Consider the following 26,289-nt stretch of genomic DNA (forward strand, 5'->3'; position numbering starts at 1 on the left):
GGTGGTTTGCCGGTTGTTCGCTCTCGAGAGGCCTTGACCTAGTCGGCACCCTGATTTCTCACCTAGACCCGACCTTGGCTGGATACGTATCAAGTTTACATTGACGTCGACTCGCAAGATGTAGAAACCACACACGGAAGCAAACCAGCTACACGACCAAAGGTGGTGTCCAGAATGACCATGATAGTAGTGTAAGTAAATAACAGAAATCGAGCGCTATTCATGCAACAACGGGGTACCTAGGTACCAAGCTAGGTAGTAACAAGCAAGCCAGCACTGGACTGTAGACTACATCATCAACACCGCCCACCGTCCATTCACGGCCTCGGCGCCATCATATCCTATCCTGCCCTGTCCCCCCTTTTTTACTTTGTTTTATTTCTCTTTTTCTTCTTCTTCTTATCCAACCCTTGAGACTTACAAGACAGCCTTGGGCATGAACTTCATAGCCTGCCTGACACCAAGATCGCCAAGGACCTCCTCGGCACCACCGAGAATGGCATCGAACTTGTAGCCGCGGTTAAAGTTCTCAATGACGCGACCCATGCCGGTCTGGGTCAGGCCACGACCACCCCAGATCTGCACGGACTCGTCGGCGATCTCGTGGGCGGCGCGCGTGCACGACATCTTGAGCAGGGCGATGGGACCGCCGAGGTGCTTGGCTTGTTCCGAGTAGGGCATGTGGTTCATTTGGTAGCTGGGAGGGAGATGGTGTGTTAGCTGGGTTTGATTGGAAGGAAGGGAGAAGTGGGAGGGGAAAAAAGGAAGGAGAGGAGAGGAAAGGCGAGGAAAGGAGAGGAGGAAGAAAAAAAAACAAAAAAAAACAAAACATACGTGATGGTCTCGAGCCAAGACTGATGAGATTCGCACAGGGCAATCATCTTGGCCAACTTTTGGCGAATGACGGGCTGATCGATCAAACGCTTGCCAAAGACAAGACGCTGGTGAGACCACTTGAGGGACTCTTCAACGACGAGGCGCATGTAGCGGATGGTGGCGCAGGCCATCATCCAGCGCTCGTGGTTGAAGTTGGAGAGGATGACGTAGATGCCCTTGTTCTCCTCGCCGAGCAAGTTCTCGACGGGCACCTTGACGTTGTCGAAGGTGATGTAGGTGGTACCGGCGGCGGGCGAGTACGAGGTCTTGATGGGCTTGGTCTCGACGCCCTCGCCGCGCTCGATGAGGAGGACACTCAAACCCTTGTCGGTCTTGACGCCGGTGACGAAGTAGTCGCAGAAGACACCGTTGGTGATCCACTTCTTGGTGCCGTTGACAATGTAGTGCTTGCCGTCGGGGGTCTTGGTGGCCGTGGTGCGCAGGCCGGCGACGTCGGAGCCGGCAAAGGCCTCGGTGATGGCCAGGCAGATCTTCTTCTTGCCGGCGAAGACCTCCTCAGTGATGCGCTTCTTGAGAGCCGGGTTCTTGTCGCCGTAGTTGAGGATGCACGTCAGGCCGATGGCCATACCGGCCATGTTGCCGTCCTGGAAGCCGCGGCAGGCGACGCGCACCTGCTCCTGCGCCATGATCATGTCGTGGAAGTAGTCGAACTCCTCGCCCTTGACGGCGCCGTCCAGCAGGTTGACGCCGTGCAGGTGCTTGCCGGGACCCATGCGCATGTGCAAGATGCCGGCCTTGGACATCTTGTCGATCAGGTCCTGGCTGATGAGCTCGCCGGTGCGCTCCTTCTCGAGAGCCTCGGGGGCGATCACCTCGTCGGTGAACTTGCGGATGGCCTTCTGGAGGCTGCGGTGGCTGTCGTTGAAGTAGGGGCTCTTGAACTGGGGGGTGAGCCAGAGGGGCTCGGCGTAGGGGACGGGCGAGAGGTCGCCGGGCCGCGGGGTGATGATGGACTGCTTCTCGCCCTTGATGGAGCCGATGGCCAGGTCGTTGTACTTGATCAGCACCTCGTGCCTGTGGAGGTTGTAGAAGGCCGAGGTGGCGTCCTGGCCGGCGACCTGGCGGAGGACGGCCTCACCACCGGGGTGGGCGTCGAGGAACTCGGAGACATCGTAGACGACGGAGTCGATGATGAACCACGTGCTGTCCTCGGTGTTGTGCTTCTTGACCTCCTCGCGGGTGAAGGTCTTGTCGGGGACGTTTAATACGTTGGTCATTTTGGGGATATGTGTATATGTGTATGGGTATATATGTGGAGGACTGAATATAAACAACAAGAATTACACGATTCGTCTACTTGAGTCCCAGAGGAGAAATAGAAGGATGAAGAAGAAGAAGAAGAAGATGATGATGATGAGGGTCAAACTGGAAACAAAAGATCAAGACACAACTGAAGCAGCACACCGTGGATTGGGTAGCTGAGGAGCCTTTTATTGAACACATGGCTGCGGAACATTGTCTCCAGGAGCGGAACAGCAGGCAGGGGCTTGATGCACCTCAATGGCTCCGAATGGTTCTTGGGTGCCGAAGCCGTCGACCTCTCGGGATCTTCCTTTTGCTCGGGTTCTCGGTTCCCCAGCCCAAAACGGCGGGTGTTGCTTCAACAAGACCCAAAACGAGAGGCCGGGCATCGATCGGTCTGCCTCGGCTCGCTGGCGGATCGTGGGGTTGTAGAATGTGGGGAGCACGGGACCATGTCTCCAATCTCCAACATCTTGTTCATGATTGGTTGGACTGTCTTGTCCTTCTCCAGTTGTATCATCGAGCGTTGGAGGCGCATCCGGCATGTGATGTGTCCCTGGCGGTTTGGACAAGGAACCACGGCATCATCTCGATCGAGGCGGTCAATACTTCTTGATAACGATTCTTGTGTCTTTTAAACTTGAGTTTGGGATTTACTATGGTATAGGTTCTCTTCGTGTATTGGGAGAAGAGGAGATGGCGCCAAGTTTCAAAGATGACCAACTGGCAGCGTGGACCGTGGCCCCATGGGGCAGCTCTTTGCCAAGCATCAAGGTATCGGCCCCCACCACTGTCAAAGGTCGTGTGGTTGTTACGGTTTTCACCTGGACAAACTTCAACATGGAGATGCTTTGAAAAGGCCGAGAGTGTATGACATAGAGATGGTGAGATTCTGACTTAATAGGAGTGTTGTTGTATATTACCCATCTTTCAAGGTTGTCGTCGAGGAAGAAAAAGAGACACGACGATTTGGTATTGGCTGCTGGCAACAGGCAACCGCCCTGAACCCCTCATTGAATGGGATTCTCCACCTTACTAGGACATCTGCCAAAAGAGAATTGAAGCTTCATCTCGTCCAGTTGACGATCTAGAACGAAGCAAAAAAATTACAGTGGTGCGGATCTCTTTACGACAATCCAGACCCTACCCCTTTGGAGCTGCTGGCCACCTATCGAGCTACCATTCACTACAGTAGCTTGCTGAGCTTTTAGCGTTTGACTGGCGGGCAAGCCTAAGGTATGATCATTGCCTCGAGGTCATCAGTCAGTGTGTTCAGGCTTTTGTAAGTTTTTTTTAGCAAATAGCTTCTCCTTTCTATCTGTCGAGTAACGTGTCAGTTAAGGGGTTAGTCACGCCGAGCACGGTCATTGCCTCTAACTATTGCCTTCAAGCTGTCCAAGTTTTGATCTGGTAATGTTTTTGTCAAAAGCATGCGTGAGATATCAACTTCGATTGGTCACCATAGTGGGAAGCAACACCACTTTTCCCACGCAGGGTCTGGCATATGGTACCAAGTGGTATCGTGAAGGGCCGACGGGCAGTGCACGCGGGATACTAGGATGACGCTGTCTGTCGAGGTCAGTCTCTGCCGTTTCAGCGAGCCTCTTATCAGCTGGTTTCATGATACCCCTTCGAGTAATGTTCGGCTGTCTTCCGGTTGGACATCACAGACAGTCAAGTCATCCAAGGGACGGGGAAGGCACGCAGCCTCACTGTCGTCGACGAAATCCCACTGAGTCGCTCATGCGTCAACGCCATGAGATTTGGATAGTATACTGGACCTTCAAGCTGTCTATATATGCTCGGGTTCATTGACCGCTTCATTTATTCGCTTATCACAAAATCACACCGCCAAAGGCGCACTATTTATATTTTTGACATCGTTCTATCTCGACTTTGGAGGACAGCTCTTCCACAAGTCTTCACATCAAGACTCCTCCACGTTCTTACCTCCTTTCAAACCTCACTTGGCTTAAATAATTTCTTGCCACTTTGCTTCGCCACCTTCGACCAAGATGGATGCTTACTCCATGTCCGTTGCTAGTGCTTCCCATAAGAGCACCTCGAGGATATATCAAGATTTGAAATCATCCAGGTTGCATACAGTCTCGAATTTCAGTTTCGATAAGTTGTCGAGTCGGTTTGGTATTTTTCACAGTCCTTGCAAGGTGATAGTTACCCCAAAAGCTCTGTAACTCGAGATATACTCACATTAAAGTAGTCTGGCACAATGGATTCTACAAAAAGACCCCATGTTGGCATTGTGGGAGCAGGCATGGCGGGATTGCGGAGCGCCGGCTATCTACTCGAACTCGGCTTCCAAGTCACCATTCTGGAGGCAAGAGACCGTCTCGGCGGAAGGATATACCAAGAAAAGCTCCCCAACGGCCATTTTGTGGACATGGGAGCGAATTGGATTCATGGAACGAAAGAAAACTCCATCTTTCAGCTCGCCAAGGAAACAGGCACTATCGCGACGAACTGGGACGGCGACGCAGCAGTGTTTGACGAACACGGCGATATACTTCCAGCGAAGGATAGCGAGAGGTATTCCACGATAATGTGGAATATTATTGCGGAGGCTTTTCAGTACTCGGACAAGCACAGTGCCGACATTGACAGCAACCGATCACTTTTGGATTTCTTCAAAGAGAAAGTGGTAGAGCAGATTCCGGAGACAGAAGAGGACTATGCAAGGAAAAGGAAGATTGTGCTCCAGATGGCGGAATTATGGGGCGCATTCGTGGGCAGTCCTGTTGAGAAACAGAGCCTCAAGTTCTTTTGGCTGGAGGAGTGTCTGGACGGAGGTATGTGAACTTGTCTACCCCCTGAACTTGGACGAGACTGACAAGAAGCAGAAAACCTCTTTTGCTCCGGCACCTACCGGAAAATCATGGAAAAGATTGTAGCCCCCGTCGTGGATGGCGGTGCCGATATCAAACTCCAAACCAGAGTCGCTGAAATCTTTGGCAAGTCAAGCACAGGCAGCAGCAACACTGTCAAAGTCAAAACATCCGACAACCAATACTACGAGTTCGAAGAACTCGTCCTCACCACCCCTCTAGGCTGGCTCAAGCAAAACCTCCAGGTTTTCCACCCCCCGCTCCCTCCCCGCCTAACGACCGCCATCCAAAGCATCGGCTACGGCTGTCTCGAAAAAGTCTACATCTCTTTTCCCAAAGCCTTTTGGCTCGAACCCGACGCCTACAACAACAACAACAACAACAACAGCAACAGCAACAAGAACAACCGCACAGTCAAAGGTTTCTGCCAATGGCTCTCGCCCTCCTACGCCTCCGCGACCAATCCCTCCCGCTGGACCAACGAGATCGTCGAGCTCGGCTCCATCGACCCATCCGTCGCCCACCCGACTCTGCTTTTTTACATCTACGGCGCCGAGTCCGAGTACGTAACCTCCAAGGTCAGCTCCCTTTCCTCTTCTTCTGCTCCCAGTTCCGAATTCGATGCCGATAAGAACGGCTCCAGCCCCCGAGGCCAAAACGAAGCGACGGCGGCGGCACAACAATTCCTCTACGACTTCTTCAAACCCTACTACTCCCTTCTCCCCTCCTACAGCCCCACCGACCCCAACTGCCAGCCGAGCGGGTGTCTAGCCACGGACTGGCTGCATGATGACCTGGCGGGTAACGGGAGCTACTGTAATTTCCAGGTGGGACTGCAGGAAGGGGATAAGGACATTCTGGCCATGAGACATGGGGTGCCGGAGGAAGGGGTGTGGATGGCGGGCGAACATACGGCGACGTTTGTGGCGTTGGGGACGGTGACGGGGGCGTATTGGAGTGGTGAGGATGTGGCGAGACGGATTGCGGAGGGGTATGGGAGGGGGGGTGTTGCTGGTGCTGGTGCTGGTGCTGGTGCTGGTGCTGGTGCTGGTGCTGGTGCTGGGGAGAGGGAGGCGGCTGTTTGATTTTGAGATGAGGATAAAAGGAAGGGTGTTGGGTGAATGAATGTGTATGATGGTTTGGAGATGAGGTTCAGCCGGCAGGAGTTTTGGGATATGTTGTTTTGTGGTGACAGATAGCGGTTCTTGTTAGTAGATATATTCAAAGGTGGGAAAGTTGGGAATACGGTTTCCGGGTGGCGGATACACAAGATAGGGTCTGAAAGATCATCCATCTTTCGATGGCGTTGCGGTGTTGCGGAATCTGTGACACCTCGGGCGCTTGTGTGATACCTAACCGTTGCCAATCTGTGCGACGTTTGGACATGGTAATTATTGTGTATACTAGGCGGATAGGCGTACGTACAAGTCATGGCGACGTCAGTTTTTTGTATTTAAGTTTTTTAGGTTTTCTTTCCTTGATGCAGCGTTTACACAGTGATTTCCACCTGTTGACACATTGGCCGAGCACCACTTGGGGTTGGGAAAAGGCCTGGATGGAACCGGAGATAGATCTACAGTCTCACGGGCAGTGAATTCGTGGGGTTCTTAAGTGGGTTTCCTAGGTATATGAGAGGTAGTCTGAACATGCCTAACACCAAAACACTTTATAAACTGCCAATGACACGCAGTGATAATTGTCAATTATAATGATACTTTGGAGTAGGCAATATTTTGTAATGATTGGAGGGCAGTTTCTGAGTAGGGCCAGTGTCCCTTGTGGATGTATCAGACCAGCATCCTTGTTTGATGAAGAGAAAAACAAGTTCTTCGCCACTCCAACAAGACGTTCTAACTTGAAATAGTCTCTCTGTTAATGATAACCGGAAGCGAATGTGTGATGGTCATGATGAGCGGCCAAGCTACATAGTGTAGTTTATTAGTGCACCATGACCGACCGGCACATGGTGTTGGAAGAAGAAGAGACCGCCCAAGATGATGGGGGGGAGGTTGATAAATGGACGGAAAAGGTCAACTGATTGGCGATACCTACCCTAGGTAAGGTACCTACTGACCCCCTTGAGGCCGGGCTGTCACGGGGTTGGCTCAGCACCCCGGCAGACCTACCTAGGCAGTGACCCCAGCCGGCGGGAGCACACTAGTGGATGGCTCTTACCGGCTCCGGACAGGGATCGCTTACTGTTACTACAGCCCAGGTGCAGCGACCGGCTGTGTGTTGTGCTTGCACCACTTCGGACGCCGATGACAGAACCCCCATGGTGACGGATGGGAGAGGCCCGGTTGATGCAGTTACAGTGATGCATCCCCGCCAATGCTTCCACGACTTTTCAACACTGCCGGAACACAGCGCGCGATCAGTGTTGGAGTCCCACTGCCAATCAATACCTCTACTTCTACAAGTGGAGGACATTGCATGCAGGGCATGTTCCATTCTTCCCCGTCCATCTGCCCGCCTTTGGGGTCCAGTCCAGTCACGGTGGTGTTCACTTTCACAACTAACCATTCACATTCGCATTCACTTCCTTCTTCAACAACCGCATCCTTCTTATCACCTTTCTTCTTTCCCTACCTACCTACCTACTTGTACACTACCACCACTTTTTCCTACGTAGGTTGTTCAGTCAAGGTTAGGTGAGTCACGGTCTTGAGGACTTCCACTCTACTTCGTTAGATCACGCCGACGCATCTGTTGCCGCTTCACCGTGTTCCTGAAACGACGACAACGAAACAGGCTCCATTCAGTTACAGGCTTCCCACTCTGCAGTGGCCTGGCTACCACTGTGCCACTCCATTCAGTCCCCTCTCTCCCTCCGTGAACGTCACCAGCGCCGAACGGGCTTCGCGTTATCTTATCAACAAACGGATAAGGCAGCCGACCAGGAACTACTACCTACCTAGGTATTCCTACTACACTAGACAACCACAACCTGAACCACACACCTCCACTCCTCACAGCCCTCTATACATACATACCTCTAGGACCAACTACTAGCTAGACATACAACAACTCAAGCGATGCCCGCCGCTCAACCATGACCTCCCCGGTCTTGCGCTACCTCGTCCATACCGCTATTCGGCTTCCTGTTGGATGGTTGTTGTCATTGGAGGACGCTCTCCAGTGATCCAGTCCCCTTCGTCATCCTCGCTCGATATCCCATAGGCTTGTCATCTCACTCTGTCTTGACATTTGCTTGAAGAAGTTGGGCGCCGTTAACCGACCGACTTCGGCATCGAGACTTGTACACTTCCTTTTACACTTAGAACTACTACCATAACCACCCTTGACAACCCTGTCGGCATATCTTTACGACAACCGCGGGCTTCCCACTTCGTTCCCCGAGTACTCGCCTACGATACCCAAACATAATAACGAGCGAGCAGACGAACGAACGAAACCATGTCTTTCTTTTATCGGTCCTTCGCCAACTCGCTTCTGCCGAAGCAGTTGCTTCGCTTTATCTTAGCGCGCCTAGACCTCCTCGACTCCCAGGCACTTGATCTAGATAACCTCAACTTTGCTCTTGGGCGAAATACTGTTTTAGAGTTTCGTGATGTTGGACTTATTCTATCCGTATGTGTCGACTCCCACCTTCCACTCTGCCTTCGTACTAACCACCTGCTGCCGCTCCCTTGATAGAAACTTGAAGCCCTCACAAACCTTCCGCCAACGTTCAAGATCCAAAAGGCCAAAGTTCTCCTACTCCGCATCACAATACCGGTCGATATCTACAACAGTCCAATAATAGTCGAGGTTGAAGGTGTCGATACCCGGATACGGGTGGCGTCCAAGCAAGAGCAGGATGAACAAACGGCCAAAAACAAAAAGGGAACACACAAGGACGGCGACGAGGTTGTGCCAACTGCTGCCGACCTAGCTCAGTCTTTTCTGCAGACAGAAATCCCGACTGACGAGCAGAGACGGCTGGAAAAGGCTCTTGCCGAGGAAGCACAGGAGGCGTTATCAGAGTCCATGAGCGACTCCGAAACCGATGACGATGGCTCCTTCGCCACCTTCGGCACTGGTCAAGGCTTGTCACTACCAACGTTCTTGACCAATTTCCTGCAGGGCATTTTGGACAGGCTCCAGATCCGAATCCACAAGGTCACCTTCCAACTCGACATGCAAGTACCCGTCGAACCCGGTCTCTCGACAATAGAACTTGTTACGTTCCAGCTGGCGTTAGACGAGGTCATTGCGGAAGGAGTCACAGCACCTGGACAGCAAAAAGACGGTTCGCCTGCGATAGTACCGAGGGAGGGCAAGCGTCATATTCTTCTGGACAATCTCCGGGCATTCCTGATCACGGAAGCGAACGTGTTTTCTTCTCTCCTACCGACCCAGTCAGCCCAGTCCTTGGTGAAACCACAAGGACCAGCACCTCATGATGTACCGTCAACACTTCGTGATATGTCGGGTTCGATGCAGTCATCAGTGGGGGGCCTGGATATGAGCATAAGCCCAGATCAGATGGAAGCCCTGGATATGCTTGCACAGAGTCAATACGAAGTACGAGATAGCGAAGATGCTCTGAATATTCCGTATGAGAGCGACACTCAGTATCCAGAGGCCGAAGAGAATGTTGCTGGATCTTCGCCTCTCTCAACACCGAGGGCCTCGATGTACCAAGAACATGACACGCCGATGCTCCAGGACCATGCTAACTCAGCTATCATGCAACATCAGCCGGAACTTTGGTCATCCTACGAGCGCGGAATCCGATCAGAACCTTCTCTTCATCCTCCAACAAGTTTTCAACCTCAAACCATGCCCTCTGGTGCTGTGTCTCCGGCTCCCTCTGAGCCTTCCTCGTCTGCCAGTTCGGTACGGTCGGACGACGATACGCCAAGCGCTGATACGGAGGACCTCGCTCAGTCACATCTCTACAGTCACGAGGAGGCTGAGAGCATGTACATGAGCGCTTTTTCTGATGCTCATTCGACACTGATGCCAGGAGCTTATATGCCTGGAGGTTGGGGAGCTGAATCGGAAGGGGGCGAGTCAGCCTCCGAGCGAGACCTCTCAACCACCCATCCAGTCGCAGGTGAACCGCAATCATCAACCCCTGTTGTCTCGGAACTGGCTAGCCCAACACCTATACCCGAGCAAAACCCAACAGCCCAAGGTTATGAGCCACAGCATGAAGATACTTCCACACCACGCGGGATTACGAGGATGGTAAAGGAGATCGTATCATTGGACTCCATATCTGTCTATGTTCCTTCAACGAGAAAGCAGGTTCTGGCACCAGTCACCAATCTTGCAAAGTCAAATCCTAACCTTCCAGGAGCGTTTTCGGTTCACCAATCATTTCACAGTAGTACTACGGATCAGTCGACGCTTTTAACCCCAGAGAACCTGAAAGAGGATCGCCAGGATTATGCTATCGAAATTGTTCTCAAGCCTCTGACACTCCGGTTCGACTCGTCAGTGGGATTCTTGCTCGCTATGGTTGTTACACGGCTCCTGGAAGCGTTCAAAGGGTCTTCAGACGAGGGGGCAGAAGTCAAGCCTTCAAGTACCGAATCGATTTTACCTGACATCAAGGTTTGCTTGGAGCAGGTTACGATGCAGTTTCTGGAGGAGCTGACTGGTGTGGCCGACTCTGCAAAGAGGATATACGAGACACAAAAACCCAATTTCGGCTCAGATGTCCTCCTTGAGGCCAGTCTTACGAACTTGAACGCCTTTACGCACCAGTCCGGATCGCAAACAGAAGTAAACGTCAGCATCGAGAAGTTCGCGTTCGGTTATGCCGATGAGGCCATCGTCTCGTTCACTGGCGAGGCTGATTTGTTCCAATCCACAGCAACTGTTGATATGCTATCTGTTGGGAAGGATATCGCAGTCAAGGCCACCATTACACCAGACGTGACTCGGGTTGACGTCAAAACACTACCGCTCTACCTAAAGCTCGATTTACAGAGGTTAGACGAGACTTTCAGCTGGTTTGGGGGACTGAGCGGTTTCCTCAATATGGGAGCGTCAGAGGACTCCGTAGCAAAGGCAGTACAGATACCAGCGAAGCCCCCACAAAAGACGCGGGGCGTCCGATTCGAAACCCCGATCGATCCTATGGAGAAGCGGTCAGGAAGCAAGATTGATGTGCGCATTAATGGCGTGCACGTGGACGTGATTGGCAAAGACTGCAGGGCAGTCCTGAACACGAGCGCTCTCAAGCTCGTGCACCGCGAAGAGGCAATTGCCGCTGTGCTGAAAACGATCAGGCTCTCCGGGCCCTACGTAAGGAATTCTCATGCTAGAGCGCCAGTCGTACTAGAGTTGGATAGTACAAGGCTGGACTACATCTTGACACCTCGGACCAGGGACCTCGAACGGCTTCTTGAGCTGATTACTCCCTCAAAGGTCAAGTTCGACGAGGACGAAGATGAGATTATGGTGGATACTCTGCTAAGGCAGAGGAGGAAGGGGGGAGTTCTTGGGCTAGAGGTTAAGAACTTCAAAGTAAGGGCGGGCAACTTGGCTTTACTTGATTGTATCCCGAGTTTGGTGGATGATCTCGCCAAGCTAGGGACGGTCGCAAAGTATCTGCCCGAGGATGACAGGCCTGGGCTGCTTACGCTTGGGCAGGTCACAAACGTGGATTGTGAAGTCGACGTTGGAGGCAGGTTCGGAGTTGTTAACGCGCGTTTGACAAACCTTGAGCTCGCCCAAATTACGGTGCCGTCGTTGGTGGCTGTCGCGGTAGGCGTTGTTACGGTCAATCGAAACGAGAACAGCCCGATCGAGGAGGAGCTGGTTAGCACTTCCACTGCCCATGCTCCGGGTTCTTCAAAGGCGCCCGTCCTGATGATGCGCATGATCGACGATATCGAACCGGTGTTGAAGATCAAGTTGTTCGGGCTGAATGTGGATTACCGGGTACCGACAATCATGGACGTGCTGGGGCTCATCCAGGAAGAGACCACTCCAGAGGAATTTGAGGCCAACTTAGCTGCGTCTGTTGCGAACCTCGGAGGCCAGGCGACTGCTGCGCTAAGGAGACAAGATACGCCAGAGAGCCCAGTGGTGGACAAGGAGTTCAAGCCCATCAAGCTTGATGTAGCTTTCCGCGACTGCGTTGTTGGCCTCAATCCTCTCGGTCAGGATTCGAAGCTGGCTATCGTACTGGCAGACTCGCATCTGGAAGCCATACCGGGCAAGGACAGCACGCTTGACGCTACAGCAACCTTGAAGAAGGCGTGCATTCTTCTCATTGATGATGTGAAAACCCTGCAAGACGTCCAGATCAACGCACGAGGACGCGCTCCAGCTATGAGCACTCCTCAGGCTCTTGAGCTATGCAGCAAGGGATTCGTCAGCATTTGTGAGATGTCATCTGCAAAAGCCGTCGTCAAGGTTGGCAAAGACGAGAATGGGGAATCCCACGTAGAGGTGTCTGTCCGCGATGACTTGCTTGTTCTCGAGACTTGTGCGGACTCAACGCAGACGCTCATCTCGTTGGCCAACGCACTCACGCCACCTACTCCCCCTAGCAAGGAAATCAAGTACAGGACGTCCGTGTTGCCTGTCGAGGATCTGTTCGCATCTATTACCCCTGACGCATTCGGAAGAGCGGAGGGCGAGTATGACTTTGACGATGACTTTGCGGGTGCTCAGGGCATCGAGTGTGGCAATGAAGACGATGATGACTACTATGGCATAGGAAGCACGGAGCATCTCGAAATCCAGTCAGAGGGGTACGGTGTCGCGGAGGAGTTGTTCGATGCCACGAACAGTTCGCTACTCGGCGATATTGAGGTGGAGAATACGAATGACGGCATGCTGGTTAGCACTGCAAACCTTGACGTGCCTCCGGTCAGCAGCCAGAGTGAGAGTGACTTGGATATTCAGGAGAATTACTTCTCTTCTGAGCCAGTCAAGAACACAACGCTCCGCTGGAACTCGAGGAAAAACCTTTACGATCAGTCAAGTGATGCTCAGGTCTTCAAGAGCCCTCTCGTCATCTGCGTTCGGGATGTTCATGTCATCTGGAATTTGTATGATGGTTACGACTGGGTTCGCACCAGGGAGATTATCACCAAGGCGGTCCAGGATGTGGAGGCTAAGGCGTACGAACGTAAAGCCCGAGCTGACCGTCACACTTATGAGGATGAAGGAGATGAAGAATCGGTCGTTGATGACTGCTTGTTCAACTCCATATATATCGCGGTGGGACCCAACGGTGACCCGAGTAACCTCAGACGGGCTATCAACCAGGAGTTGCAGTATCAGGACACCACCACCGAAACCGAGTCCGTCGCCACCACGGCCTTCACCACCTCAACTGTCCGCGCTTCAGGACACCGTCAATCGCGGCCGAGGGGGAAGACGCTGAAGCTTAGCCGCAGCAAGAACCACAAGATCACGTTCGAACTAAAGGGCGTCAACATCGACGTGGTGACCTTCCCACCAGGCAACGAGACCATCAATACCATCGATGTTCGCATCCACGACTTGGACGTCTTTGACCACATCCGGACTTCAACATGGAAGAAGTTCGCCATGTACGACATCGACGCCGGCGAACGGGAGCTTAGTAAGCACATGGTCCATCTTGAGGTGCTCAACGTCAAGCCTGTCCCGGACTTGCCGGCTACGGAGCTCGTGGTCAAGGTTAACATACTTCCACTGAGACTCCATGTCGACCAGGACGCTTTGGACTTTATCACGAGGTTCTTTGAGTTCAAGGATGAGACGCAGCCTATCCATCAGTCGTCTAGCGATGTACCATTTATTCAGCGCTGCGAGGTCGGTGATGTGCCAGTGCGGTTGGACTTTAAGCCAAAGCGGGTTGACTATGCCGGGCTGAGGTCTGGTCACACGACAGAATTCATGAACTTTGTCATCCTTGAGGATTCCAGGCTGGTGTTGAGACATGTTATACTCTATGGCGTCTCCGGTTTTGATAAGTTGGGCAAGAAGCTCAACGACATCTGGACCGCCGACGTCAAGTCGACTCAACTTCCTGGTGTCCTTGCCGGCGTGGCGCCCGTTCGCTCGCTTGTTAATGCCGGATCGGGCTTCAAGGACCTCATTGAGATACCCATCCGGGAGTATAAGAAGGACGGTCGGATCTTCCGCAGCATCGGTAAAGGAGCTACGGCGTTCGCAAAGACAACGGGCACCGAAGTCGTCAAACTCGGTGCCAAACTCGCCATTGGCACTCAATACGCCCTTCAGGGCGCAGAAGGCATGCTGGCCAAGAACCCACCCAACTACAATCACGCCGGTCCATCCTCTTCCTCCGCCGGCGTACCGGCCGGAGTAGACTACGAAGTCTGGGACGAAGAGGACTTTGGAGACCACCATACACCCAAGGCAATCAGTCTCTATGCCGACCAACCGCTAGGCATCATGCAAGGCATGCGTGGCGCCTACGCCAGCTTATCTCGGGATATAGCGATTGCCAGAGACGCGATCATCGCGGTGCCCACTGAAGTGATGGAGAGCTCGAGCGCACAGGGAGCGGCGAAGGCAGTGCTGATGCAGGCGCCGACGATTTTGTTTAGGCCGGCGATCGGAGTGTCCAAGGCGATTGGGCAGACGTTGTTGGGAGCGACGAATGCGTTGGATCCGAATCATCGGAAGAGGATTGAGGCGGTGAGTTTCATTGTCCCTTTTTGACGTGGTATGTAAAGTGATTTTGTGCTGACTGGTGTGATGATACAGAAATACAAGAAGCACTAGGCGTAGGGCAGCAGCAGCAGCAGCGACGGCCCTTGTAAAATCTGTCAAACACGGTTATAGGTATGGAATCACGGAATGTACGAGGGATACGGCTGTTGAGGGTCATGTCGGTTTTGTCAAACTCTGAATGACCATGGAAGCAACGAAACGATTTTACAGTTTCCGTTGACAAGAGGAAAGACTCTTCTTTTCCCTTTCTTCTTGTCATGGATAAGAAGCAAGCATGAAACGCATGGAATCAAGGTAGTCACCTGTGGTATGGCTTTCACGAACATTTTCTCTTTTTGTTTCTCCTCTCTTGTACTGGTTGGGCTTGGGTTTCATGCTTTGGGCTGGTTGGTTGGTTGGTTGGCTAGGTACACGGGGCAGCAGCAGATGCATCATCATCATCATCATCATCATCGTATTTTGTTCTTATATGACTATTTAGTATCACAGGTATGGTATGGTATGGTATATCACAACACGTGTAACAGACACACGAACACACACAGAGACACACAAGCAGACAGACAGACAGACAGACAGACAGACAAATGGAATATAGAACAGATAAGAACAACATGAGGAAAGATGGAATGCAGTGTACTATCATTGATCATGTTCCGATCTTTTGCTGAAGGAGCATGACCATGACTGCCCATACTCATAAGGTGAATCTTCAAAAAAGAATAACAACCAAGAAAGAAAGCAAGGTCCGCTGGCTCAATGGCAGAGCGTCTGACTACGAATCAGGAGGTTCCAGGTTCGACCCCTGGGTGGATCGAGATTTCGAAAATGCTCTTCAGAAACTGAATTTGATATCTTTTTTTTTTTCTTTGATTTTCTCTTTGGCAGCCTCTTTTTTCTTTTTTTTTTGTGGAGCTGAAGGGTGGCAGGGGTCCCCGTCCTTGGTGTGGAGTATACTATTTACCTACCCATGCTCACTCACTATGGTATGGCGGGAGTTGTGGATGTTGTGGAAACTGCGGGTGTGTAGCTCGGGCAACGATGACGGACAAGTCAGACAGATGTCGTCTATACGTAGCCAGCTTCTTTTTCTTTGATTCCTTGATATGTTACTGCGAGCAAGTATCTGGACGACTGTGTTTGTTTCTTAGTATCATACTCATTGAGGTATGTACGTAATGTATGTCTATCCTGGAAGGCTTTTTGCTGGCTCAGTTGTTAACCGTGTACAGTTCAGTCCAACCAAGCCGGATGTTCCGAACCCATTAACGAAATCCAAGTGAACTCAACTGATATACCTGAATACCTCTGAAGTTTCAATCTCATGTTCATTTCATCGTACATGTACACGCTTGAACTTCTCTACACTTTTTCTACTACTCCAGGTCTAGACAAGAGTCAAGGAGGAAAAGAGTTCCAAGTCTAAGCCTCAATCTCATCATCCCCCCATCCGGCCTCCTTGGCTTGGTTCTGCGGCTGCTGCTGCTTCGCGCTAACAGTCCCGCCACCAACCACCCTACCCCCAACCTTCCTCTTGACCCTGCACCGCATACCAATCTCCTCGTCAAAGATGAACTGCCAAAGCACATGCGTCCAGCTCCGGTGCTGCGGCAGCCCCTCGTAGAACTCGGACGCGATCTCGTACAGCTTGGGCAGCCGCGTCCAGGGGATCGCAGGGAAATCGTGGTGTTCGTTGTGCAGTCCCACGTTATACGTGACCCAGTTGAGCGGGCCGTAGTAGCTGAACGTCTCCGGGACGGGGATCTTGTTGTCCGGGTTGCGGGCTTCGGGCGTGATCTTCTCGTAGACGTAGTGTTCGGCGATGAAGTGGCCTGCCGTGGGGTGCAGGCTGCCGGCGAGGAAGGAGCTTAACAAGAAATAGAGGAGAGAGTTGGCGGTGAAGAGGGAGTCGGGCAGCAAGAAAACAATGGCGTAGTCGAAGAAGAGCTGGATGGTCAGGTTGAGCCAGTGCACCCAGGTGAAGGGCACGCGGTAGATGGCCATGGGGCGCAGGGCGTAGAAGAAGATTTGGAAGGTGCAGAAGAAGGCTTTGCCGAGGATCGAGTCGAGGAAGAGGGCTTCGAAGGCGGTGGGCAGGTCGGTGTCGAGACCGTCGACGCCGAGGGATTTGTGGTGGGTTAGATGGTAGGGCTGTTGTGTAAGAAGTGTGTTAGTTGGATGCTGGTAGTATACACTGGAGGAAAAGGAAAGAGAGAGGGTGGGTAAAGAGGAAGTAAACGTACCCGGAAAGAAGCACTATAAGGCACGGCAATAGGTAAGTTGGCGACAATGGCAAACAGCCTGTTGGCGGTGGGCGAGCGGAAGGCCAGGTTGTGGGAGATCTCGTGGATGGCCAGGAAGAGGTTCTGGTTGCAAGTGGCGCCGAAAACGTAGGCTGTGAGCCAGAACTTCCACGAGAAGAAGGAGGTGTCGCGCAGAAGGTGGGCGAGCAGGAACTGGAGCGACACGACGCCGAGGACAACCCATTTGGTTAGGGGTTCGGGACCGCAGAGCTTGGTGACCTGTTGAACCATACGGTCAGTATACAAGATATTTATCATGTTGGAGACTGGAATATGAGTGGCCTGACTGACCTCTGGATGCGCCTTGATGATGGCCATACGACGTGTCCGGTGCGGTTCCTCGGTGTAAGTCCAGAAGAAGTCCTTCTCGAGAGCATCGTTCTGGTCGCCGGCGCCGGCGCTGGCAGAGGACGAAGAGGTGGCGTCTAACTTTCCATTCTGTTGTTGTTTCCTTTGCGTGGACGACGAGTCCGTTGTGGCCGTCGTTACTGCGGAGGCGGCCATGACCGAGATATGTTGTCGGTTGTAGAGCTTCCTTCGGAACTCGTGGGGAGGAAAAGGTATTCGTGCGAGTTCCCAAAAGACAGACAAGCCCAACTTTTCGCAAGGAAAAAATAAAGAATTGGAAAAAGAAGGTGTAGGAGAGAGAAGGATGGTGAAATTGGAAATTCAGGGTCCAACTCGAACCACTTTCTTCAGTAGCACCACGCTGCCAACGCCCACACCCTCGTCCCGATCTCCTTATCTGTCTGTTTACTTGTACACGCGGGGGACCCACCTGGACACCACCTCCACGCACTGCAGGCAGTGGCAACCAAGCCTGGAGCGTCTTGGCGAACGGTGGGCATCCAGGGGTAGTTCGACAGTGGACGAACAGTGGACAGTCCAGTGGTTCACCGCTGTCCCACGCAGTCAATATTCGCCCCCGTGGATGGAGGTACGGACGAGAATGGCCCAAGCTCCCGGGCTGCAGTTGGTTGCTGTGCCCCTGAGATGCCATAGAGGTACCCCTGAAATATCCAAACAGTCGGTTGTCGTCTCGGTGGTTCATCGAGTGGTGATCTGATATGTACCCAACATCATGCCAGCGAAAGTAGAAAGTGGTTCGGTTCTCAGCCAGATATTCTCGTTACAGGCTCAGAGCCACTGTGTTTACTATGTAAGCACATGATGGCTGTCTTCAACCAGTCCCATCGATTGAGGATTTTGCAGACGAAGGTAGCAAGTATGCGCATCATTTGGCTTGAAGTCATCACGAAATTATTGTTGGATATTTTAGATCCTCAAATATCAACAGAGACAGGCTCAAGTCGAAACCCAATGGCATGAGATATCTATTAACATGTATCATATAGTCGGTACATTAACCCTATCTAAAATCAAGCCGCCTGCTCTATAACTCCTCATGCTCGTGCCCCTCATGATCATGATCATGATCATGCATCACTGGCTGATCAGGCCTCCCGCTGTCCTTGTGTAGGTCAACGCCAATCTTCCCCCTCCACTTCTCAAATAACGCTCGGAACTCCTTCTCCATATCGCTTTCCATCTGGTCCGGCAGCACCACCGCATACTCGACGTAGAGGTTTCCGTATTCCGTCTGGTGGTAAACGCTGTCTCCGTGCTCATGCCACTTGGGCATACCCTCGCCTGGTATCGTATCGACCTGACCAGGCTGTACCACCTCGCCTTGTTTCCTTCCCAGCCTAACCACATGTCCATCCAGATGTGTAACGTTTCTTGTCCAGTCACCCATCCACGCCTCCCGGAGGCTGATAATCTCTTTCCAGAACAAGTCGTCACCCTTCCTCCTAAAGTAGATACCGTCGAGGTGATCCGGGTTGTTTTCCTCAGGGTTTGGACTTGGCTCCTTCTCCACGACGGTAACGATCAGATCACCGGCAACATGATCCGGGCTCTCGTCCGCCTCGTTTTCGTACACGATCCTTGACCCTTCGGCCATACCACGCTCAACCTTCACTTCGACCGTCGCCAACTTGCGTATTACCCTCGTTCCCTGGCACACGGGGCACTTGTGCTTTATGCTCTTGCCCTTTCCGCCGCACTTGTCGCACTGCATCTGCATTTGCTGGATCATGCCCGGCGCCAGTTGGTGTCTAACGATGCGAATACCGTGGCCACCACAAGCGTCGCAGGTATCGACATGCTTATCCGCCGCTCCCGTGCCCTCGCACTCCTCGCAAATTTGTTGCTTTTCCCACAGAAACTCGGTTGTGTGCCCGTTGTAGAAATCGACGAGAGGGATGCCGACTTTGAGCTCGACGTTGGGACCGCGTCGCTGGCCGGGCTGGTTGCCAAAGTGACCGCCGCCGCCGAAGAAGCGGGAGAAAAGATCAAAGGGGTCGTGATGTTGGCCGCCGCCTTGCTTGCGCTGCTTGAGGCCGTCGTAACCATATTGGTCGTAGATCTTGCGGGATTCGGGGTCGATAAGGGCTTCGTAAGCTTCCGAGACTTCGACGAACTTGTCGTGGGCTGTTGAGTCGCCTCTGTTGGAAGTGAGCGTTAGTGGGTGACCATCGGGAAGGGGGGGGGGGGGGGGGTTGGGAGGCAGAGATAGATAGAGAACGTACGGGTTCTTGTCGGGATGGTATTTCTTGGACAATTGGCGGTAGGCCGACTTGATCTGCTTGTCTGAAGCCTGCTTGTCGAGGCCGAGAACCTTGTAGTAGTCCTCAACACCAAGTGCAAACTGCGCAAGTGTTAAGAGAGCCAGCAAGGCTCCCTTTTTGAACCACATGGTGATCTCTGTCGCTGTGTGCTTGCTGAACAAGATAGATTAATCAATGGTAAGAAAGACCGAGTAAAGAACGACTAGGATTATACTAGAGTGTCGAGGGCATTCCACGCCAGTGACCGACGTGGTGACGGCAAAAGTGTCACGATGGGGGGAATTAGGTTGTCGAGGCCAAAAAGGTACCTGGAAGTATGGAAGATTCCACTTATACATTTGGCGATAAACAGCCCAGCGCCAGATAATGCCACCTGGTCGCTACCAAAGCATGTTAGCTGATTGGACGGAAGGAATCACCGAACCCCTGGTCGCTGAAGCTCAAGCACATGCCTAGTGTAACCCCCCGGGGCAAGCTGAACGTAGCGGGACGAGATGGTGCAACAGGCCGATAAGATAAGGATTTCAGTGCTTGGTTACCTACTGTCGACAGTTCCCGTCAGTGATGCCTTCGTTCGCCTCCCATCCCAGGCAGGGCATCACCAACCAAATCTGGTCAGCAAACACAGAGTCACTGTCGCAGTTGGTCGAACAGATACACCACACCAATGGCGTCAAAACGATATGCCTTCGTCCCCATGGACGATGAGCCTGCTGCCCCATCCAAGAGCGACAGAAAAGACCGAGACAGAGACAGCAAAAGGGACAGGAAACGCGATCGATCCAGGTCGCCGCGCCGACACAAGAGCAGGCGACCCGATGACAGCGACTCTACCCGACGCCAGTCCCGCTCGCGATCACCACGCAAGGACGACAGCCGATCAGACTCGAGACGCGATCGCGAAGACCCCAAGATGTCAGATCTCAGACTCAAGTCCCGATACGACTACCTGAAGAAGAGAGAGGCCGAGAAGCTTGCCCTCCTACGGAAACAAGTCGCCGAGGAAACTGCCGAGTTGCGATCCGGTGTTCGTCTGTCTGAAAAGGAAAAAGCCGAATTCGCAAGAAACCGGGAAATTCTACGCCTGGCCGAGGAGCGAGCACGCATTGACGACTACCAAGACGGCTACCGCCTACCGGACCAGTATGGCACCGACACCAAGAAGAAAGAGGAGGCTTTATACCAGCGTCACGTCGAGAGGGACGAGTATGGTAACGAAAAGATGGTTACCGAATACGACGAGTGGGAGCGCGAGCAAACCGTCAAGGCCAAGGCGCAAATCGCATCGCGCGGCGAGCGCGAAGACGGAGGAGAATACGACTTCTTGCTGGACGAGGATGCCATCAACTTTGTCCGTGATGCTGCCGCCAAGTTCATACAACCGACCGACGGCCTGACGCCGGAGCAGAGGATCTTAAAGGAGAAGATCGAGGCGGCCGAGCGGGCGGCCAAGTCGATACAAGAAGTGCGCAAGAGTCTTCCCGTTTATGCTTACCGGGACGCTTTTCTGGATGCCATCAAGGAGTACCAGGTTCTTATCCTTGTTGGCGAGACTGGTTCGGGAAAGACAACACAAATACCCCAATACCTCCACGAGGCTGGATATACTGAGGGCGGCATGAAGGTTGCCTGCACCCAGCCGCGTCGTGTTGCCGCCATGAGTGTTGCCGCTCGTGTGGCTGATGAAATGGGAGTCAAGGTTGGAAGGGAAGTCGGTTACTCGATCCGTTTCGAGGACTGTACAAGCGACAAGACCATTCTCAAGTATATGACGGATGGCATGCTTCTGAGAGAAATGGTTACGTCGCCAACACTGGAGGGTTACTCGGCCATCATGATCGACGAAGCCCACGAGAGAACAGTCCATACCGATATTCTACTAGCACTTATCAAGGATCTTACTAGGGCGAGGCCGGATCTGAAGCTCATCATTTCTTCTGCGACACTCAACGCCGAAAAGTTCAGCACGTACTTTGATGATGCGCCCATCTTCAACGTTCCCGGTCGTGTGCATCCGGTCGATGTATACTACACTTCAGCACCAGAGAGTAACTACCTAGAAGCTAGTTTGGTGACAGTGTTCCAGATCCATGCTACACAGCCAGAGGGCGGTATCCTGGTGTTTCTCACTGGCCAAGAGGAGATTGACAAGGCATGCGAGCGAGTAGAAGAGATCAAAAAGAAACTGGGGGGTCGAGTACCCGAAATCATACCTCTACCCATCTACGCCAACATGCCCTCGGAACTGCAGGCCAAGATCTTCGAGCCGACACCACCAGGGGCTAGAAAGGTGGTCTTCTCGACCAACATTGCTGAAACATCCCTTACCATTGACGGTATCGTCTATGTCATCGACTGCGGCTACGTCAAGGAGAACACATTCAGTCCCGTCGGCACAACAGGACAGTCCACGCTCGCCGTTGTGCCGTGCTCACGAGCCGCTGCGAACCAGCGTATGGGTCGTGCCGGTCGTGTCCGTCCAGGCAAATGCTTCCGTCTCTACACCAAATTTGCCTACCTCTCTGAAATGGACGAGTCACCAACACCCGAAATCCAACGAACCTCGTTATCGAGCGTTGTCCTCCAACTCAAAGCGCTCGGTATCGAAGATCTTTTGGGTTTCGACTTCCTCGACCCCCCACCAACCGAACTTCTCATCAAGTCCCTCAACATGCTCTACGCCTTGGGAGCCCTCAACTCCGCCGGCCAACTTACCCGCGTCGGCCGGCAAATGGGCGAATTCCCCGCCGAACCGATGCTAGCCAAGGCGCTCATCGCTGCCACGGCCGAGGGCTGCGTCGACGAGATGCTCACTATCGTGTCCATGCTCGGCGAAGTAGCCACTCTGTTCTTCCGCCCCAAGGACAAGAAGGTGCACGCCGATAGCGCGCGCGCCCGCTTCACTGTCAAGGACGGCGGCGACCACTTGACGCTTTTGAATGTCTACAACCAGTGGGTCGACGCCGATTACTCCCCCATCTGGGCCAAGGAGAACTTCCTCACCCAGCGATCGCTCACCCGCGCCCGTGACGTGCGCGACCAATTAGCCAAGCTATGCGATCGCGTCCTGGAAGGGTCCACATCTACCTGCGGCGGAGTCTCCAACATGCAGCCCATCCTACGGGCGCTCACAGCAGCCTTCTTCCTCAATGCTGCCAGGCTAAACCGAGGCGGAGACGGATACAGGACGCTGAAGAATAACATGACGGTGTATGTGCACCCGAGCTCGGTGGTTAAGGGGATGGACCCACCACCAAAGGTTATCATTTATCATGAGCTGGTCGTGACAACAAAGGAGTTTGTCAGGAGTGTGATTCCGATTGACCCGAAGTGGTTGACGGAGTTTGGTGGGCATTATTATGATGCTAAGGATGTGGAGAGTATGACGGTCAAAAAGTTGCCTAAGGAGAGGAAATACTGATGGGTAGAAACGATAGTGAGTGGTTGGAAGTCTGTTTTGTTTGTCTCAAAAGCGAATGGCATATGGGGACATGGCGTTTGGAGCGTTTTTGGGAAAATTCCGTTGATGATTAGGGGTTTGTTTACTTGCAACTGCATTTGGTAGCTGCTGGTGATTAGTACTCATCAACTCACGCACAGTTGTATCAAAGCAATGAAAACATAATGACAATACTTATCCGATGGAACTTGACTTGACAGTGACAGCATTCAACACGTTGAGGTCCTTTCCAGGTGAAATCATGTCTTCCATATCTCGGTCGGACTTCTCACAGACCACAGCTTACAAAGCCAGAGATACCAAATCTCGCCCCACCATTCTCATTCAACCCCACTAAAACTTCTCATTGTTCCCGTCCTTCATCACCATATCGTCAACACCACTCATCTATCAACCAATCAATTGAACCTCTTCGGTCAACTTTGTGTGTCTTTCGCATTAAGAACTCAGTATCACAAACCCCATACAAATCAAACGACAAAAGATCCATCATCAAAAATGGCAGCCCAAACTCACGATGACCCCTTCGACTTTGAAAACTCCCTCCTCAACCTCGAAGAAGATTTCTACCAACAAGGCTACGCCCAAGGCGTCTCGGACGGCGCCAAGGCCGGCCGCACCGAAGGCCGCCAGCTCGGCTTGGAAAAGGGGTTCCAGAAGTTTGTCCAGAGCGGCCGGTTGCATGGCCGAGCCATTGTCTGGGCGAATCGGTTACCGTCCAAGCAGGACGTTCGTCGTCATCATCTCCTTCAGCAGCAGCAGCAGCAGCAGCAGCAGCAGCAGCAGCAGCAGCAGTCATCACAAACCGGCCAACAACAGCAACAACCTCAGAGTTTGAGTCAGAATCAGAGCCAGAGTCAGAGTTCGAGTCAGAGTCAGGACAAGAGTCAAAAAGTGGAGGATAGCCTAGAAAACTTAACTCTGGGTAACAACAAGCCGGAGAAAACAGAGGAGCTGCGCCTACTGCCCAACAACGCCCGTCTAGAAAAACATGTCTCTACCCTCTTTGCGCTGGTCGAGACCGACACGCTAGCGAAAGAAAACACGGACGAGGCAGTGAATGATTTTGATGATCGACTGAAGAGGGCGCAGGGAAAAGCCAAGATTGTGGAGAGGATGGTGGGGGAGGTGTCAGAAAAGAAGAAGGCGAATACGAATCCTCCGGCGGCGGCGGTTGGGGGTGCTGGTGAGGGTGCTGGTGAGGGTTCTGCGGCTGGGGCTGGGGCAGGGGCAGGGACGCCGATTGCGGGTGTGGATTTGGGGAGGATTGGGAATGAGGTTTAGAATCATGATTGAGCTGGGTTATTGGTAGGCAGGGAAGGGGAATAAGGAACTGGAAGGTAAGGGAGGCGAATGAGGCTATATAGGGGGGAGGAAAAAGTTTGAGGTGCTAGAAATGTGAGATCGGGACTTGGGACCATAGACGTGGAAGTTCTGAGGATGGGAAAATCAAATCGGGGCAGAATACAAAGTGCTGGAGGGTCAGATATGCCAAATCTCATATTTGGGTCATAGCCCAAACGTCAGTTACTCTCAAAAACCGTATTTCCCTCTGGACGTTGAATGCCATAATCTAAGCAAAGTCTATACGTTCCGTCTACCGCTTGCTTGCTTGCCTGCTATGTACACCAGCCCGAACGTATCTGGTCTCTGTGGTCTTGTTCTGTCTGTTGTTATCCCTCCATCAAAGGTTCTGTGGTCCCTTTCTGCTCATGTGTCCTGCTCACAAGCTCATCTCACTCTTCTTCCATTTAAGAGAACGACCGGCAAGGGTAGCTATATCATCACCAAAGTTAGCACCATTCCTTTGCCAACCCAAACACACTTCCCCCCCAGGGAAGGAAGAAGGAAAAAAGAAGAAAAAAAATACTCACGCTTCAGAATAAGAAGGCTCCTCAGCCAACTGATACTTGTAAACATCCCACTTGCCGCCCTCCCCCAGCTTCTCACCACTAGGCAACGGCGGCAGACCTCCCGTCTCCGCCAACACAAGCTTACCAGCCTCCACACCGGTTCCCTCAAAGTACTTGGCCAAACCACCCGTCTTGCCAGCCTCCTGCGCCGCAACCAGCTGCTTGCTCCCGTTCTCGCCCACCAGCTCGACACGGGGGTGGCTCGCGCTGCCGACACTGAGCAGAGCAACAGCCTCGGCCTGGCCCACCACGCTCAGGCGCGGGTAGTTGCGCCGGGCATCGCGCTTCCAGTACGGGTTGTCGGCGATGTCGCCGGCTGGAATGGTGACGGGATCGTCGTAGGCCAAGGGGTCGAGGGAGCCGGGGGATGGGTTGCGATTGTAGGGGACCAAGGGAACACCGTTGGAGCGGTTAGGGTCGATAGCGAAGGCGCGGCGGATGCGCTCCCAGACGCCGACGGATTGGACAGTGTATTTCTGGAGGGGGTAAGCAAAGGGTAGGTGTTAGTGGTATGTAACTATCGCTAGTAGTGGAGACGGGGGGTAGCAGGTAGGTGCTGTAGGGACATGAGTCGGGTCGGGGACTTTGGATATCGTAGCGCAACCTCTCAAAGCGGAAGGTGTGCTGATTGTGGAATGCGATTGGAAATGCGAAATTGGGGAACTCACCTGGCTGACGGGCACAACGCCGCCTGCGGTGGTCTTGACCACGCCGGTGACGACTTTGGAAGCCATGGTGGCGGCTGTAGAACCCGTTTGTTATCGTGGTGTAAGTGAACGACGACGAGGTGTGGATTCCGAGGGACGGGGACCACCAAGGATGATGGAGTTCGTGATGCTCTCTCGAGTTCCCTTGCCAAACGGGAGCTTGGGCTGACAGGCAGGTGACAGAGGCAGCTCTGGCGGCTGTCATGCTAATGTGCGATTGAACGTTGACGTTGGTCGAGGGACGCACGGGCCATTCTTTGTGTCTTGTCTGTCTCTGGTTCAACGAACGGCATCCACCAACAACATCCACACTGCCGCCGGCCGCGTCGTTCCAGAAAAGAGAAGAGAAGCACGAGAACAAGTTCGGGACCCCGGATCCAGTTCGGCTCCCCTTTCCTGGCCCCCTCCCACTCTTCCCTTTGCGGGTTACGACATGGCGTCAGTCCACATGACCTAAGGATTTGGGAGTGCTGAGATGAGAGCCTTGAGGTTCCCTCATCAAATGCTGTACCATATACAACACGTTGACTGGACGGGCTGTAAAGTTTAAAGGGTACGAGATGTAATTACACTGCACAAGAGAACTGATAATGTTCTATCTCCAGAGAGAGAGGAACCCCAACTTAGTAATCCACTC

At 52.8% G+C, this 26,289-nt stretch overlaps 8 protein-coding genes and 1 non-coding gene across 9 annotated transcripts; 5 read left to right on the plus strand and 4 right to left on the minus strand.

Moving 5' to 3' along the window:
* Window positions 1–151: 151 nt before the first annotated feature.
* acd-2 (acyl-CoA dehydrogenase-2) lies at window positions 152–2,726 on the minus strand. The gene is made up of 2 exons (XM_955513.3): window positions 835–2,726; window positions 152–697 (listed from the first exon to the last, which is right to left on the minus strand). The coding sequence occupies exons 1-2, from the start codon at window positions 2,112–2,114 to the stop codon at window positions 418–420; spliced, it is 1,560 nt and encodes a 519-aa protein (XP_960606.3). The 5' UTR covers window positions 2,115–2,726; the 3' UTR covers window positions 152–417.
* Window positions 2,727–3,281: 555 nt separating this feature from the next.
* Window positions 3,282–6,394, plus strand: NCU08925 (amine oxidase). The gene is made up of 4 exons (XM_955514.2): window positions 3,282–3,421; window positions 4,184–4,307; window positions 4,361–4,946; window positions 4,998–6,394. Exons 1-4 carry the CDS (start codon window positions 3,378–3,380, stop codon window positions 6,065–6,067), a joined length of 1,824 nt encoding a protein of 607 aa, XP_960607.2. The 5' UTR covers window positions 3,282–3,377; the 3' UTR covers window positions 6,068–6,394.
* Window positions 6,395–7,373: 979 nt separating this feature from the next.
* On the plus strand, window positions 7,374–15,250 carry NCU08926 (ATG2). The gene is made up of 3 exons (XM_955515.3): window positions 7,374–8,573; window positions 8,640–14,603; window positions 14,673–15,250. The coding sequence occupies exons 1-3, from the start codon at window positions 8,400–8,402 to the stop codon at window positions 14,688–14,690; spliced, it is 6,156 nt and encodes a 2,051-aa protein (XP_960608.2). The 5' UTR covers window positions 7,374–8,399; the 3' UTR covers window positions 14,691–15,250.
* A 134-nt stretch (window positions 15,251–15,384) lies between these two features.
* NCU15131 lies at window positions 15,385–15,456 on the plus strand. Its single transcript has one exon. It is a non-coding gene; the product is annotated as a tRNA-Arg (tRNA).
* A 291-nt stretch (window positions 15,457–15,747) lies between these two features.
* Window positions 15,748–17,672, minus strand: NCU08927 (dihydroceramide delta(4)-desaturase). Its single transcript, XM_955516.3, has 3 exons — window positions 17,234–17,672; window positions 16,883–17,161; window positions 15,748–16,790 (listed from the first exon to the last, which is right to left on the minus strand). The coding sequence occupies exons 1-3, from the start codon at window positions 17,444–17,446 to the stop codon at window positions 16,062–16,064; spliced, it is 1,221 nt and encodes a 406-aa protein (XP_960609.1). The 5' UTR covers window positions 17,447–17,672; the 3' UTR covers window positions 15,748–16,061.
* A 524-nt stretch (window positions 17,673–18,196) lies between these two features.
* Window positions 18,197–19,875, minus strand: NCU11102 (SCJ1). Its single transcript, XM_001728027.2, has 2 exons — window positions 19,534–19,875; window positions 18,197–19,449 (listed from the first exon to the last, which is right to left on the minus strand). The coding sequence occupies exons 1-2, from the start codon at window positions 19,698–19,700 to the stop codon at window positions 18,336–18,338; spliced, it is 1,281 nt and encodes a 426-aa protein (XP_001728079.1). The 5' UTR covers window positions 19,701–19,875; the 3' UTR covers window positions 18,197–18,335.
* A 265-nt stretch (window positions 19,876–20,140) lies between these two features.
* On the plus strand, window positions 20,141–23,219 carry NCU08928 (ATP-dependent RNA helicase DHX8). Its single transcript, XM_955702.2, has one exon. It carries the CDS (start codon window positions 20,240–20,242, stop codon window positions 22,991–22,993), a length of 2,754 nt encoding a protein of 917 aa, XP_960795.1. The 5' UTR covers window positions 20,141–20,239; the 3' UTR covers window positions 22,994–23,219.
* A 306-nt stretch (window positions 23,220–23,525) lies between these two features.
* On the plus strand, window positions 23,526–24,614 carry NCU08929 (hypothetical protein). Its single transcript, XM_955703.2, has one exon. It carries the CDS (start codon window positions 23,531–23,533, stop codon window positions 24,314–24,316), a length of 786 nt encoding a protein of 261 aa, XP_960796.1. The 5' UTR covers window positions 23,526–23,530; the 3' UTR covers window positions 24,317–24,614.
* Window positions 24,487–26,170, minus strand: nuo21.3a (NADH:ubiquinone oxidoreductase 21.3a). The gene is made up of 3 exons (XM_955704.2): window positions 25,614–26,170; window positions 24,907–25,421; window positions 24,487–24,808 (listed from the first exon to the last, which is right to left on the minus strand). Exons 1-3 carry the CDS (start codon window positions 25,677–25,679, stop codon window positions 24,784–24,786), a joined length of 606 nt encoding a protein of 201 aa, XP_960797.1. The 5' UTR covers window positions 25,680–26,170; the 3' UTR covers window positions 24,487–24,783.
* Window positions 26,171–26,289: the final 119 nt, after the last annotated feature.

The sequence above is a fragment of the Neurospora crassa genome, linkage group V (assembly GCF_000182925.2).
Source record: "Neurospora crassa OR74A linkage group V, whole genome shotgun sequence".
In the NCBI taxonomy this organism is placed as follows: Eukaryota; Fungi; Ascomycota; class Sordariomycetes; order Sordariales; family Sordariaceae; genus Neurospora; species Neurospora crassa.

Bases quoted from the DNA above. Each gene is read 5' to 3' on its own strand.
- acd-2 (XM_955513.3), bottom strand. From the start codon at position 2,114: ATGACCAACGTATTAAACGTCCCCGACAAGACCTTCACCCGCGAGGAG. The intron at 698-834 runs GTATGTTTTGTT...TCTCCCTCCCAG, and splicing joins TCTTGGCTCGAGACCATCAC to CTACCAAATGAACCACATGC.
- NCU08925 (XM_955514.2), top strand. From the start codon at position 3,378: ATGATCATTGCCTCGAGGTCATCAGTCAGTGTGTTCAGGCTTTT. The intron at 3,422-4,183 runs GTAAGTTTTTTT...GTCCGTTGCTAG, and splicing joins GTCAGTGTGTTCAGGCTTTT to TGCTTCCCATAAGAGCACCT. The intron at 4,947-4,997 runs GTATGTGAACTT...GACAAGAAGCAG, and splicing joins GGAGGAGTGTCTGGACGGAG to AAAACCTCTTTTGCTCCGGC.
- NCU08926 (XM_955515.3), top strand. From the start codon at position 8,400: ATGTCTTTCTTTTATCGGTCCTTCGCCAACTCGCTTCTGCCGAAGCAG. The intron at 8,574-8,639 runs GTATGTGTCGAC...CTCCCTTGATAG, and splicing joins ATGTTGGACTTATTCTATCC to AAACTTGAAGCCCTCACAAA.
- NCU08927 (XM_955516.3), bottom strand. From the start codon at position 17,446: ATGGCCGCCTCCGCAGTAACGACGGCCACAACGGACTCGTCGTCCACG. The intron at 17,162-17,233 runs GTCAGTCAGGCC...ATGGTTCAACAG, and splicing joins TCATCAAGGCGCATCCAGAG to GTCACCAAGCTCTGCGGTCC. The intron at 16,791-16,882 runs GTACGTTTACTT...CTTACACAACAG, and splicing joins CTTATAGTGCTTCTTTCCGG to CCCTACCATCTAACCCACCA.
- NCU11102 (XM_001728027.2), bottom strand. From the start codon at position 19,700: ATGTGGTTCAAAAAGGGAGCCTTGCTGGCTCTCTTAACACTTGCGCAG. The intron at 19,450-19,533 runs GTACGTTCTCTA...CACTTCCAACAG, and splicing joins TACCATCCCGACAAGAACCC to AGGCGACTCAACAGCCCACG.
- NCU08928 (XM_955702.2), top strand. From the start codon at position 20,240: ATGGCGTCAAAACGATATGCCTTCGTCCCCATGGACGATGAGCCTGCT.
- NCU08929 (XM_955703.2), top strand. From the start codon at position 23,531: ATGGCAGCCCAAACTCACGATGACCCCTTCGACTTTGAAAACTCCCTC.
- nuo21.3a (XM_955704.2), bottom strand. From the start codon at position 25,679: ATGGCTTCCAAAGTCGTCACCGGCGTGGTCAAGACCACCGCAGGCGGC. The intron at 25,422-25,613 runs GTGAGTTCCCCA...TACCCCCTCCAG, and splicing joins GCGTTGTGCCCGTCAGCCAG to AAATACACTGTCCAATCCGT. The intron at 24,809-24,906 runs GTGAGTATTTTT...GTGATGATATAG, and splicing joins GAGCCTTCTTATTCTGAAGC to CTACCCTTGCCGGTCGTTCT.